The sequence below is a fragment of the Mustela lutreola genome, chromosome 3 (assembly GCF_030435805.1).
Source record: "Mustela lutreola isolate mMusLut2 chromosome 3, mMusLut2.pri, whole genome shotgun sequence".
Classification (NCBI taxonomy): domain Eukaryota; kingdom Metazoa; phylum Chordata; class Mammalia; order Carnivora; family Mustelidae; genus Mustela; species Mustela lutreola.
The window spans coordinates 155,142,063-155,157,219 of NC_081292.1; the positions used below are offsets into that span (position 1 = coordinate 155,142,063).

Consider the following 15,157-nt stretch of genomic DNA (forward strand, 5'->3'; position numbering starts at 1 on the left):
AGGGGAAAAGAAAAGGAAAAAAACCCCACGGTGTCACTCCACAGAGATTTCTTTTTTATGGTAGCTGCATTTCAAACCAGACTCACTAGTTTTCTTTCAAGAAGGATTTTCATGGATTACAGGGACTCATTGTTTTGTATTAAAACATGTAATAGGATAAGTTGAAGATAAAAAGCTTATGTGAAAGAAATCCTGATGCGAGATCGAATCAGTAATGGCTTTCCCGAAGCCCTCGTCCGAAGACTAGGAGCCGGGGAGACCGGAGGGCCCCAAGCAGACAGCGAGCTGGCCGCAACCAGCCAAGGGCCAGGGAGCTCCTGAGGTGACCTGATACCCATAATCCTTACACTGTGCAGAGGTTACACAACAAGCACAGACACAAACCAGCACTGTGTATCTAAGAACACGGCCAGGCACCGAGATAAGAGGCATCCCTCACCATGCATCAGATACTGGGACTGCAGAACCCAGCCAGGAAATCCGAAACCGGCCGCCCCCCGCCAGGCTATGCCCCAGCCCCAGCCTGCCCTGACATAGCTGCCTACTTCAGACTTCAGTAGAGCCTACCATCTTTTTTTTTTTTTTTAAACTGCTGTCCTTTCAAAGTCAACTTTGAAATGGAAGTATAACTTACAAACCGTAATGGCATGGTGTCATTAATTTTCACAAAGTCAAACATACCTGTGTAACCAGCAGCTAGAAACAGAACATCGCCAGCTCCCGGAAGGCCACGCCCCCTCCCACCCCAACCCCAACCCCAAAGATCAGCACTATCCTGCCACCTCACAGCGGAGACGGTTTCGGTTTTTTCTTTATACTTCCCACTATCATCTCTGAAGAATTAACTCCATGTCCTCACTGAATGTAGTAATTGCAGCGGGCAGGCTGAGTGGAAGCACTCCCATTTTACAAAGATGCTAACAGACCTGTCAGAATTTACACAGCTAATACAGAAAATATGGGACTCTGTTCCTGTGCTCTATCGATTGCCAAATTCTGCTTCCTGTGTGATAAATGACTGTAAAGGGTATGAATCAAATGACCAGAAAAACAAACATCAAGCTTGGCTGAGGCCTAATGCCACTTCTAATGAGGAAAGAAAGAACCCAAATGCTATTTTTAAATAGACATCATCATAAAAGGCAAAAATCAAAATCTAAGAGTAATGTCTTTACTAAAAAAGGACAGGGGTAGAGGGAAGGAGTCAAAGGTTGTTAAGACGTAATTTAGGGTTCACATGAGGGGAAAGATGGGGAAGAGAATTAAAAAAAAAAAATCAAAACACCGCTCTATCTGGCTGCGTGAGGTAGCTCATGCTTAAGTCGTATGAAAAAAACGGACCTTCTTTAGGCCTTAAAACTCTTTCCTTTCTTCAAAAAACAAAAACAAAAACAAAGTCCCACTGCTACCTCACACAAATTAACTAGCAGCAGAGCTGACATTTGCATTTTAGAAGTGGAGGGACAGTGCCATGCTAAGAGGAGACTTTCCTGACACCCTGATTCATGTGCCTCAGATAGTAAAAAGGTTCTGGTTTCACCCATTTGGGGCTCTGTGGACTAAATATTTCAAAGTCCTAATACAGTTTTCAATTCAGCAGCTACATGCTTTGTAACAGTTAATGTTGTTAATCACACCATAAAATTTAGGTATGGGGTCTTGGAAAGAGATCTGAGACTTCTTTCTTACCTGAAAATTCGCTCTTACAGTCACAATCAACTTCAGCCAGGCAGGAAATTTAGAAATAATTTTGGTAATAAATGAAGAAAGCGTATCTCCATAGTCAGGCTTATGAAACTCAGCCTCGTTTAAGCCATCTATCAAAATAATGTATTCTTCTTCAGGAATTTTCTGCTCTAAAGGATAAAATAATTTTTTTAATTAAGAAATTATACCTTTCTATAAAATGGCATCACCCAGTGTATTTTAATGCACATTTTAAAGTGTGAAGAAAAAAAAGGCTTACATATCACAGAACTGGTTTTCCCAGAAGCCTACTTCTATTAAATTTATAGTGAAAACCAGAGCACACAGCCAAGAGAAAAACAAATCTTATAAACAGTGTTCAGAAACACATTGCATTATACCCATTGGCAGAATCTCACCTGCATATATGATACCGTTAGCTTTTCATAAACTCCTGTCACTGGGGTGAGCTATGGCAAAGATAACTAGCACACATGGAGATTAACTCTGGAGAAGACTCCAAGTCCTCCCCACAGAACCCTCTCAGTGGATGTCAGGGAATAAAAACAGACCCTCATAGGCAAAGCACCTGGCCCAAGGCACACAGGCAGCCCATAGTGAGAACCTTCTCAAACAGGGCTCTTTCCCCCAAGCCTCCAACTAGTTTCCCATTTATTAGCATCAACTTTCTGCCCATGAAAATGAGGAGAAGTGATGACAGATCTGTTTCAATCCCCTTTTCTCTCACAGAAGTGTTAATGCAGGCAGGTAAACTCACCCACAGGTGAGGGACAAGGAGGAGAAAGGATAAGAAATGCAGAAACCCAGAAGAGCACTGACATCTCCTACCTTGCTGGATATTTCAAGGACGAAAGAAAGAAAGAAAGAACAAATGGAGAGAAAAAGCGAGGGGAAGGAAGGAAGGAAGAAAAAAGAAAGAGGGGGAGGGAGGGAGGAAGAAGGAAGGAATCAAATGAACACTTCTCGAAAAGCCTTTAGGTTCAACTCAACTGAGCAGAGGCGCTGAGAAAACATATGCTGGCAAGTCGCTCAGTCGAACAACTTATTCCCCTACTAGGTAGGAAGGAATATGAAATATGCAGGCAAGAGTTTATAGGGCATAAGTCCTCTAAATAACCTATGGTTATAAAATTAGCTATTTTGGAAATGAATATTCAACTGTGGAGGTAATTCTTTTTTTTTTTTTTAATTTAATTTTTTTTTATTTGACAGAGATCACAAGCAGGCAGGAGGCAGGCAGAGAGAGAGGGAGGAGGAAGCAGGCTCCCCGCTGAGCAGAGAGCCCGATGTGGGGCTTGATCCCAGGATCCTGGGATCATGACCAGAGCCGAAGGCAGAGGCTTTAACCCACTGAGCCACCCAGGCGCCCCAGTAATTCTTTATTAGAGGTGCTCCTTTACAACAACACCATTCAAGAAGCATGGAAGGGCTTTGGGGAGATGGTGCCGGGGAAGAGAAGGAGCTGTACACAGATGCACTCACATCCTCCCTAGGCGCCCACCCTCACTCCCAACCAAGACCTTTAGAGGACAATCCTGGGGGCTCAGGCCTCCTAACGAGCGAGGAGACAGAGAGAGAGAGAGACTGCTCCGAGGTACCGTTTCTTAGGCTGGTGAGTGGTTCCAGCACACCCCTCCTGAAGGCGGCCACGGGGTCCTGCACGCAGGACCTGAGGCTCAGCACGCTCTGGAGCTGGGGCTCCTTTATCAGGAGGTCCCTGTAGGCGGCCAGCTGCTGGGACCGGCACAGCAGGGCTGCGATGCTGTGCACGAACTCGGGCACCAGGCACGTGTATGTGTTGTCGGCTTGGCAGTAGTGGTAGGCCACGACCTAGGCAAGAAGCACGGCCATCAGTGTCCCCTTCCCCCCATCACATACTTCCTCCCAAACCCCAACAGACGCAGTGTTCCCGTCCACCGTGGTCTCGAAGCACGTGGCCTCTATTCACCAGCATGGAGTCATAATTTATCCTAACTGGATAGCCATTCTTTCATTCACACGCTTTGCCAAGTTCTGGGCAGACTTTTAATTGTAGCCACAAATCCATCTCGATTAGCACTAAGATCGGTACCCCTTACTCCGTACGGAAAACAAAGAAATAAAACTCATTCATAAAACCTGAAACCTACCCTGGCTTAAATCAATGCTGAATAATCCCAATGTATTCAACAGTGGGAAGTGCCCTAAGTCAGCGTGTTTCTGCTTTGACAAACAGCAGCATCTCCTTGGGAAGCTCATCGGCAGCTCCCCCAGACCAGGTAATGTTGGCGGCTGGGGAGCCCTGCCGAAAGTCACAGCTGCTGCTTTTCCCAGACAGGAGGGCCGGGCAGCCTGGCTCAAACCCCCTCTCCACACCTGACACGGTGGAGAAATTCAACAGCAACAGAGTTTGAAGGACCCAAATCAGAAACCACCAACTGTCTGCCTGTCCTGTCATTAAGACCTCTTACTTGGGGTACTTTTGCTATTTTATCAAGAGCTCTATTTTGGCATTATTATACGCAATTACATCTGTTTTAAGATCCCTCCTTAAATTCCTTTCTCAGAAGCCAAACTAACAAATCTCTCTCTCTCCCCCAACTCCTCTCTCCAGAAGGCTCCCACAGAACAGGAGATTACCTTTGAGGCAAGGTATTTTACGGCATCCTCTCTCGGTCTCTGGTTCTCAGGAGCATCAGGCGCAAACCCAGGGGGTGTTCTAGCTGTGTTGGTAACACCTGCAGAAGAACTTGGTGAAAGCAGTGGGGTGACAGGAAGATCCTGGGAAGAATCCAAAGCTGCAGAGAAAGAAACCAATCTCATTATTACAACATCAAAACAGGGCCATGGTGAGACACTGAACATATTTCTTGATTAAAGGCAGAGTATTTTAACAGGTAATGAGTAAATACGGTCCCAAATGCAAAGGTCCAAAGGAGGACACCAGCATCCCTCTCAGTCTTGCCTTCCATCCACTCAGATGCCTTCCTGGGAGAACTGCTGTTTCTGGTTTCTTTTACTAAATTCCTTTAGCTTTAAAAAAAAAAAAAAAAATCATACTCGGGGCACCTGGGTGGCTCAGTGGATTAAGCCTCTGCCTTCAGCTCAGGTCATGATCCCAGGGTCCTGGGACCAAGCCCCGTGTCAGGCTCTCTGCTCAGCGGGGAGCCTGCTTTCCCCTGACTCTCTGCCTGCCTCTCTGCCTACTTGTGATCTCTATCTCCGTCAAATAAATAAGTGAAATCTTAAAACAAAAAACATACTCTTTCACAGCTCACTCATTCCTGTGTACCATGTTAGAGACAATTTCTTTTAACAGGCTTATTTTACATAAAATAAGACAGGACTAGTTAGGTATTTAACTACTATAACCCATATTTAGTTTTTAAGCCTTTGGTAAATCCAGCAGAGAGGGCACAGGCTGAAGAGAACAGGGAACAAGAGAATTGTGCACAGACTCCTCCTGGCTGCTTCCACAGCCTGGTTTTAGGACCCAAACTCCCCAGGACACCGGATCAGGCCTCACTGCCCACATAAAGAGGGAGACAGGCCCTACAGGGAGAAGACCAGGGAAGGATGGCCTTACCCCAGGGGAGGGAGTCAAGGAGGGGGTGTTCAAACAGTTCTCCCACGTGTGCCGGCAGATCGGACCCGCAGCTGGAAGGACGTGGGGAGAACAGAGAAGGGATGCCTATCCAAGCCACGCCCCACCTCTGCCTTACACCCCATCACCTACTAACCGCATTAAACACGCACATACTTTTAGACGGTGAACCGGGGCTGCTGGAAGCAATCTGCCTCATGCGGCTTCCGTGGCAGCTAAGTGCCACCAGCTTAGAAATGATGGCTGTCTTCCCAAAGCCCACATTTCCAACAACCACGGCGCCTCTATTTTCTGTCAGTTCTGTGTTCCTCAAGTTTTCTTCTATCTGGTGAAAGAGCCAATCCCTTCCCACAAACACAGAGTCTGTTGTTATGCTTGGTACTTCAAACAACAGGGGTTTCAACAAAATGTCCTGTGGCTTGTAGGGAGCAAATCGTGCTTGGGGGGGAAAAAGAGATAATTATTTTAGAAGAATGCCATCATTTATACACTTAAAAACTCAAGTTAGCATTGCTTGTATGTTAAACGTAGTACTATACAGCCTTTAATTGTATGCCACCAGGGATCTGTGTTTTCAATCTGGTTCTATTAATACTTCTGTCATATCTCATTTATAATCCCCTGTGGGTTTTACAAAGGGTCCTAAAAAAAATGACCAGATAGTTCTGTCCTCACGACTCAGGACAGACGTGCATAGGATTAGAGAAAGCAATGCAGGCGGCCAAACCAGGTCTCATCAGTTTGTGTGAAACAGTATCTAAGACCGGTCTCTTCCACTACGGTAGGAGGCGAAGGGAAAGGCATCTGCCTGGAGACAGGGCCCCAGCTCTCATCAGGCCGTGACGACGAGAGGCCCCCTCGGTGAGGCTGCGGACCACCCGACTGTGAATTACAGGAGGTGGCCAATGGCTCATGGACCTGAAACAAAGCTGATTTTCTGTTGGTGACAAGTGAGTGTTATCCAGGGCGTGTTAAATTACCCCTCACTTCAAAATAACATATTGCAGAATTATTTTTCAACTGCAGAAATGAATTGGTCACACATTTTTAAGGAAGAAGCCCCAAACTGTCAAAGAGGGCCTCCCAGCACTGACAGACCCACTTTTAGCAGTACATGTCATGTTTCTAACTGAGCTGACTTAAATGCTGGTCATCACAGATCCTCAGTGTTGGGTGACCCCATTCACGATATCCACTGTCCCAGCAGAAACAAAGGTAAGTACCTTGAACTTCCTGTGCCCTACCTCCGGCTGTATTGTGCCACGGCAATCTAATGGACGTTCGAAGAGGGGCATTTCTCTGCCCGTCTAAATAACTCAGATCTTCCAACTTGGTGGAGCTTGTCGCTGAAATAGTAAACTCAAGTTTAGTTTTTTCAGAGTTGATTTTAATATCATACCCAAACTACTATCAATCATAAATCACTTAACACTAAGCAACTGTGTTCAGGCTTTCAACAAAAATGACTTCAAGGTAATTTCGGTTTTGTTTGCCTACGCCAGCTTGTTTTTTCTGGCAGTGAGGTTAACTGAAAAACGGTAAACACCAAGTGTTTCTCATTCTCAACATTGTGTTGCTAAGATTGCCGGAATTCTCCATCATTCCTGGGAAGAGACAGACTTCACCAAAAATGTTTACGAAGGAACCTGACCCTCACGCATCACTCAGTGAGGCTGCAGTACTACAGCAAACACGTAGCTGGGTGCTAGAGACTTCTCGGACTTCTCGGCAGCTCCGGAGAGCCTTCCAGGGTGGCTGGAATTCCAACCTTATTAATTAAATGAGCAGAGTCTGCAGTTCCATCCCACAGAGCTCGAACACGAAACGTCAGCTCCCGGCTGGAAAGGAGTCATGTGGATTTCATCGGAAATAAACATATTCCCAAACTTTAGATTTTTATGTATAAATGATATACTATACTACAGGTATGTACTTATTTAAATTCTAAAAAGAAGTAGTATTTACCAGTGATCAAATCAGTAAGACTCAGGGCACACAGGTACCCATTATAATGCATTAAAATCTGCTTGAGCATACATACCAGTTGGATTATAAAAACAATCAATACAAAATAGTGTTGCTAATTCTTACCAAATCTTAACAATAAATACATGATACATGTTTTTGCCCAAAAAGAAAAAAAAAAAGAAGAAGAAGAAGAAAACCTCCTCTTATTTGCATATACAACCCAGGCCACAATGAGAGAATTCTCAATAAAATTAACCTAATTTGCTTGTGGGTTAAGTGGCCTAACATAATGTACCGCTGACCCAAGACATAACAGTTCTCTTCTGGGACATAAGCACAGGCATCATCTGAGGGTAAATAAGTGGGGAGCAGGAGTTGACTTCCAAGGGCGAAGGCTTCCAGGGACTGGTGCAATCATTGGGACCAGGTTTCGAGGGAAAGAAGTCAAGTTGAGCCATCTCTCTGCTGAAAACCTTCTGGCTCAGAGCATCCAGCCCCTGGCCAGCACCACCTGCTCAGTCTGGGTCCTCCCTATCCCCCACCCCCGGCTTTCATCCTTTTCCTCCTCACTGTTAACAACCCCCACGCCCCACCTTGACTCCTTCATTCAACAAGACCTGCATGGCTCCAAGCTCTGGCTCTGTGGTGGCATGTCCCCCCTTGCCGCATTCCCCAGATGGCAATCCACCACACGCCCGGTCCCAGGAGAGGCATCTGATGCCTTGACTTCACAACAGTGTACACTTATTGTTCCGGTATCCTTCTGGTGCATAGCCACAGTTTATTTACACTTATGTCAATACCCCCACACAAATCTCTCCTATGAGAAAGATTCAGCTAATTCCTTAGGCAGGACTTCTAAATGGATCCAATTTCTGGGAATCCAAAAGCAGCCTCTAGCTTCTCTCTGGGTCCTTTACAACTAGGTGTGTGAAACTCCCCGGTGGGCCACCGGGACCCTCACCCTGGCTCCCGACACTTAAACCGCCCGGAACATATATTTCTGGGCTGCTGCCTGAGACCTGGGACTCTGACCCAGGCCTCTGCAAATGCCCCTCTCCTCAACACATCTTACCATGCACGTGCCTGCATGCCGGCGGCTGAGGAAGAAGGAGCATCCACCGCTGTAACCTATAAGCCAAGTGCAGTACGGAGCCGGCACAGCCTCAACTATCTGACCGGCCACTTCAGCCCTGGGCACCTGGAGCCTCCCAAGGGTTTCCTGTTTTCCTTCTTCTCCTGACCCCTCAGAACACAACATTCAGTTCATAATTTCGTGACAACTGGAACGATTAAGAACACGAGACTCTATAAAGGCTTTGCAAAGAGAGGATCGCGATGGGGCCCCAGCTGGACCCAGATACAGGAGATGGTGAGGCTGCAAACAGCCCTGTTTTGAAATTTCCAGTCACTATATCTCTGGCTCCCAAGTATGCAACAAAGTGGCCTCACCCACTCCACAGCCTTCCTGATTCTCTGTTTCAAGCATGATTAAGATGCAGTGAAATGGAGTAGCTCGGAGGGGGTGCTGCCAGCCAGGAGCTGCCAGTCGCCTCTGCTTCCTAAGCTGTTGTCAAAACCACTGAGAAAGACAAGTCGGGACAGCGGAGCTCCAGCCACCTGCTAGGCCCCTGGTGTGCTCCCCCGGCAGAGCAGGCTACCAGGACCACAGGGTGCCTTCCCACACATGCGCACAGTAGGTTCTCAGACAGGGAGACTCACTTCCGATATTTAATAACAAATGTTTTCAAAGTCTCAGCTGGACTCAGGGTCAAGGAAAAAAAAAGCAATAATTTTACGCTGCAATAAGCCTGCTGCTAGTAAACCTACAGGTAATTTACACACTCACTGCGCGCGTGCGCGCGCGCACACACACACACACACACACACACACACATACACACACTGCATCTAACATCTGAGTGAGAAAGACATTTCCGGATGCTAAGGAGGAGAGAGTTTTTTAGGGAGTGGGTAGAGTGGAGAGAGAAGCAGAAGGAAACATCCCTAAACTGAGCAAAAAGAAACACCTGTTGAAACACCATGTCCTAACATATTAAAGGTAAATGCCACAAAGTCTAGGCAATTTCATGAAAACTGGCTGGTCATTCTGTTTGTTGGTTTCTTGGAAAACTAAATACTGTGTCTATGATCCACTTAGGAAGCATTTCAAAAGAAAAAAGAAGTTAGTCAAAAACAACAGAACCTAATCACCCAACTTCTAGATTATCTAAGATATCACTTTAAAGCCTTCTCTTCTGTTTTCTAACAAAGGAATGAGGTGTCCATGCCGCACATTTGATGTGGTATAAAGTAATAATCTGAATGTAGCATTTGAAACCAATTCCACTCCAACAAATACCTTTACAAAGAAAGTCTTTCTACAGTGAATCTCCAAACCCAGCCAACTTATTTTGATAGTCTCCGACATAAGAATTTTACTGTACTAGACACAACAGTGAAGAGATAACCACAGTTCTTGGTAAAAGGCTCACTGACAGCAAAGGCTGGTAACCTCAGGAACCTGTTTCCATACTCTCACCCCCCAGGGGAGGCCAGAACCCCCGGGGCAGCTGTGAACAGAGGCTTGGCATCCCCATTCCTCACCTGCCAGTCCTTACTCTGCTCTCATTAGCCCAATTTAATCGTTTGATGTTCCCCAAATGCCAATTTATTTGTGTTTATGTGGATCTTCACATGCAAATACTTCCAAGGGATTGCAATAATGGTCTTGGACATATTATTTTAATCCTTCCAACACTGAGGGTTGCCTACTGCCCCCTCTGAAGCAGCTGGCCTTCTAATCACTAGAAAAAGTGCTACACACAGTCTACACAACCTGAATCTTTTACTCTTTTCAGTGACATGTGGAAAAATCTTGCCATGACTTCTGAACTGAGGTTTGGCTTGAGGGGGAAGGAAGATCGGCAGTGAAGGCTCTCCCAGACTCCTAGCTTGTTAACAGATACCATGAGGTAAGGAATTTGCTTGTTTCCAAAATAAGCTTTTAGCTGATAAAACTTGCAACACAGAAGAAGTGAGCCAACCCATTAGGCCAGGCAGACACAGCTCAAACCTGGAGGTAAAACCCTCCCATTCCACAGGAGGTCTAGCTCCAGTGCGCACATAGACCCTAATGAATGAGCACAGCAGAAATCTGAAAGCCCTGCTCTATAATCACTGCATTGTCCTGGAAAGGCTCAGCTCCTACCCATTTTTGCCGCACAGGACAGGCCACATGAAAGAACATCAGGCAGAAACATCACCCCAAATGGGGGGCTTTCAACACTAGCAATGTGTTTACTAATTTTAAAACAGCTTGGCTAAATTGAATACAAGTTTTCTATTTTGTTGAAGTCAATAAAACTATCAAGTTCTGGGATCATACACACGAACCGCTCATCCTAATGAGGTAGTCGCGGTATAAAACGCCTTGGGTGTGTCATGCTGTACAGTTGGGAGTGGGGAAGAGGTGGGAGGGCATAAAAGCTTTTGGAAGAGCCATCACTGAATATGCAGAACGCTCCCCAGAACATCTGTCCGGCAGACATGCCAAATCCCTCTTCTGGAACAAGGCCATTTACATCCTTTGAAAGTGAATTAGAGCTGCCTCTCGGACTTTTCCATTAGGGCCATTTATGTATCAGCTGCTTCAGAGTTCTACTGGAAAAAAATAAAATGCCCCACAACAACCAGACTGACCTGCCATCTCCCCAAGAAGCAGTATAAAAAAAAAAAAAACAAAAAAACTCTTTGATGTAGGGAGAAAGAACCTGGGTCTTTGTGTTAGTAGAGGAGAAGTTTTAAGTGCTCGGTTGGAGAAAAAGAAGGACTGAAACAAGGTCATCTTCTAAACTCAGCCCAGGAGCACGGAGTTCAGAAACTCAGGACCATAAAAGCAGTCAGCACAACTTCGAACCAGGGTTCTTTCCTTCGCCCACCCCACTGCTCTCCCCGCTTGGTGACCACTCACTATCAACCAGGAACAGTCGCCCCTTTTTGGGTCCTTGTCTCGCTCCAGCTGCCCCATCTTGCTGAGGGACACCTGCCTCGCCTGCCTGCATGTCCTTGATCAAGAAGCCTCACTTGCACCGCGTAGGTTTTAAGCTGTGAGCTCCCTTGTAACTGAATGATACAGAGAGCAGACCTCCCCTCTCTAGGATGCGCCTCAATTATAGAAAAGTAAGTTTGAAAGTTGGATCAGAAATTCCTGGAGCTGATATTAACAAACTAATTCTAAATAAGGATTCGTGTTTACCAAGATGTAATAGAAAGTTATGAATTTACTCAAGCTTAAAATATCAAAAACAAGGACAAAGTTTTTGGCACTTTCTTCTTTCGTACACAAAAGAACAGAAGATTCTAAATATTAGTTTTACAGAATTCCAGGGTGAAAGGATCACTTACAGACCATGAAGGACAGTCTTATCATTGTCATAGATGGGTAAACTGAGGCCTAGACGAGGTAAGTGCCCAATCCACGATCACAAAGCTGGCTTGTGTCCAGATGCGATCCCCAAGTAGAGACAGTGAACATGGGGCACCTCGGACCCAGAGAGAAAACCCTCCTGGAGAGAGGCATGGCCTTACCTGCAACTGAGTTGGGCCGTGGCATTACTAGCGAGTTGGAGCTCTGAGAATAAGGGACCGGACCATCTCCAACTGAGGCTTCAGTGTCAGGCAGCACGCTCTCCGCTGACCCAGGGGGCTCCTCTTCTGCCACTGGGGAGCAATTATCTGCCCTGCGATCATGAAGGACTCCTTTCTGTACCCCTAACCTTAGGCTTCCGTCCTTATTCCATTCCAAACTGGAGCCACTCCGGTCATCATTTTCGGATGAACTTGTAATGGTGGCTGAAATGAGAGACCAAAATACTTTGAAGGAGGCCAGGCTGAGCTGGGGCTGTTCAGAGTTAACATAAGCACCCTGCCCTCCCCGTGATCAATGGAAACTTTTCTGGTCCATGCAGATTTTTATCCAAGTATGTTTCAAACAGTGTATTTTGGTAAATTAGAGGAATGTTGCTTATCAAGGAAAATAAACTAAGGCATTCTACAGGGGAGGGGAAAAAAGCTGGTAAGATAATGAAAAAGCTGTCTAAAAGTATCTGAGAGTTAACAGTGAATCCATGTAATTTAGAGATGATGTATCCGTCTTTTTAACAAAGATAAAATGCTCACAAAATTCATATCTCATTAAATTCCTCTGAACCTATAAACATCTTTTCCCAAATTAGGGGGGCGAGGTGATAACAATGGCTAATGCAGAAAAGAGGAGAAAATCTATAAAAACAAAAACATAAAAACAAAAAATATAAAGTCAAGCAGAGAATTTGATCCTTAGATTTAAACTTTATAACAGCTATTCACGATCAACCAGAGAGAGTGACTTTATTCCTTTAAAAGCACAGAGTGGAAGACCTCCCAGGACACACAAAACAAGCATGGCAAGGGATGCTGGACTGCAGAATTATAACAGCCTCAAGAAAGGAAACCAGTATGGAAAACCTTCTTGGCATAAGAGGAGCATGAAGCAAGAAAACAGCAGTACCCATCCTGCGTGGCTTCTACAGACAGCCACTTCCAACTTAAACACCTGAGCCCCTTGCAAGCCCAGGTTACCATGGACCCAACACTGACTTGTGTCCTTGAGAACAAGGGCCATGTCCTCTGATCCCTTTGTGTTCCCTGCTGGGATCACCACAGCCCAGACCCTTAACAGAGACAGCCAATGGGATGCGGCCAGAGTGTAAGGAGGACTCGGCCACCTGGATTAAGCAACTTCATCAACGTGACCTGATGACACACTAGCAGCAGGCTGGTGAGTCAGCTCCAACAGCCTGTTCTCCAGAATCAAAGGGTCTGAGTTTTGTTTTGTTTATTTGTACGATGCTCTTTAAAGGTTTAGCAGTAAAGACAAAACCATCTCCTCCCTGTGACTGCAGAACTTCTGTCACAGTTCCTCCTGCGGCTCCTGTCCGGACTCCTTATCCACTGCTTGTCTTCCTCTTCAAAAATCCCTCCTGCGTGCTAAAGCCTCAGACTATCTCCCTCTAGCCAACAGCTCCCTTTTCTGAGCAGCACAGCACCTGGAACATACTAAGCGCTCAATAAACGTCTCCTTAGTCAATAAATAAGCAAATGAACACACTTCTCTTCCAACCGTGGTCTGAGACACTACACTTAATTAATCTCATTGTTATGTATTCAGGACTCGATATTCTGTCTCCAGCCAAAAGCTGAGTGGATCTGGGATGCGCCCATCACTGGTGTCTGCCATTACTCCCAGCATTTCCAAGTGTCCTATCAACAGTATTAAAACTAACTTCTCCATCTCTCTGGAATCAGTGTCTTGTGTGGTTTTTTTCAGTGGACCACTCCTATGAGCATAAGTATAGAAAGAATGACTCTTTCCACCCTGAACATGCTGGCGGTGATGGTGACAGCAGCCACTGATGTCTACTTAAGGTTCCTACACGTCAGGGACGATGCTAATGCTTCACAGTAATAGTCTAATTTATTAATGAGATCATTGCTTATTAATAATGATTGAGGGTAACCTCCTTAATAAATTGTGACTGTGACTGTGAGCTTTTCTTATAAGTCCGGTGTTGGGGACTCAGAATGCTTCTCCCACAGACATAATTAGTTAGGTTCCCGGGCTACGCCAACATCTAAGTTACAGGAAAAGCGTCAGAGTAAAGATGATCTGTTTGGTTTTCTTTTGTGGCCGTTTTTTCTGGGGGCACATACTGTTAAGGGAAAAAACACACAGAAAATCTAAGTGATGTTTCTCCGCATTCACTTTCCCTCAGTGCCATGTACTGCAGGGACCCAGCCCCAAGAACCAGAACCCTAGGTCAGACCTCAGGCAGTGGGAACAGGAACTGGGACTTCCCGACTGCCTGCTGCAGTTGCAGCACAAGAAGCAGCGTTCCGGAACGGGGACGGCCTGGTCAGGAGTCCCAGACCGCAGGGACGAGCTGAAGGTCCTGCTCCCACCACACATGCCCAGGTACTGAGGAGGACAGTTGGGTGGGAAGGGTGGGGTGGTCACCCAGCTACAGAAACAGGAGGGAAGGCAAGTCCAAGAAAGGGTTGCTGTTTCAAAAGGAGGAGAAGTTTATAATGGGTTCCTAAATAGGAGACTCTCACAGATGCCTTGTGATGTTCAACAAAGACACACATTGCACTGTGCAGGTAGGCGAGCTCCAAAGCCGCAGGCCTTCCTGCTAAGATTGCCCCACTCCACGATGTTCTGCCCTGCCATCCGGTGCCAGAGGCAGCCCACACGGCTGGGAGCCCACAGCGTACTTTCCTCTGAGTTCAGGCACCATTAAGCCCTGATGCAGACTCAAGGGGGCCGATGAAGACCTGACACATTTCCCGTATGACCCAAGAAACACACTGCATAGGGCAGCTCCACAGTAGCCAAGAAAGGGAAGCTGGTTCCCGAAACAAAGGACAGACTATTCAAAAATCCCGATTTTTCTTCCTGGCTACCAAATTCCAGCTCCTCATCAGGTTAACCTGTCACCTCCAAGTTAACACACACATGCACAACTATGGCAACGTCTTCAAAATGATGGCTTCAGAAAAACAAAACAAACCTCAAAAACCGACGTGACATTTGACATTTTCTGGAGACTCCAGTCATCTTTCAAGGTCTGTAACAACTGAAACATCCTAACATTTTATTCCATACATCAGTACCGATGGCAGCTTTTGTCATTGAAGACTGGCCACCACCATTCAGATGGCAGTTCAACCACTCTCCCAACACACAGCGTTCGGTTAAATGAGTGATTTGTCAGATCTCAAGTTTTATTGAGCTATGAGGTTAGGCTTTGCTTCCCACAGTTTAGTATTACTTTAAGTCTGGTCCTGCTCATTGATTTA

General features: G+C 45.9%; 1 protein-coding gene across 10 annotated transcripts in view; it reads right to left on the minus strand.

The window, feature by feature from the left end:
• The window catches only part of TANC1 (tetratricopeptide repeat, ankyrin repeat and coiled-coil containing 1), a 230,649-nt gene that overhangs the window by 48,548 nt on the left and 166,944 nt on the right, over positions 1 to 15,157 (minus strand). For 6 of the 10 annotated variants that reach the window (XM_059167244.1, XM_059167243.1, XM_059167238.1 and 3 more), the window contains 6 exons: positions 11,849 to 12,112; positions 6,514 to 6,636; positions 5,447 to 5,728; positions 4,327 to 4,484; positions 3,306 to 3,537; positions 1,690 to 1,856 (listed from right to left, as the gene is read on the minus strand). In XM_059167244.1, coding sequence (XP_059023227.1) covers positions 1,690 to 1,856; positions 3,306 to 3,537; positions 4,327 to 4,484; positions 5,447 to 5,728; positions 6,514 to 6,636; positions 11,849 to 12,112 — 1,226 coding nt within the window. The remainder of the gene's footprint in view (positions 1 to 1,689; positions 1,857 to 3,305; positions 3,538 to 4,326; positions 4,485 to 5,446; positions 5,729 to 6,513; positions 6,637 to 11,848; positions 12,113 to 15,157) is intronic. The other 4 variants (XM_059167240.1, XM_059167239.1, XM_059167242.1 and 1 more) reach the window with 3 other exon arrangements.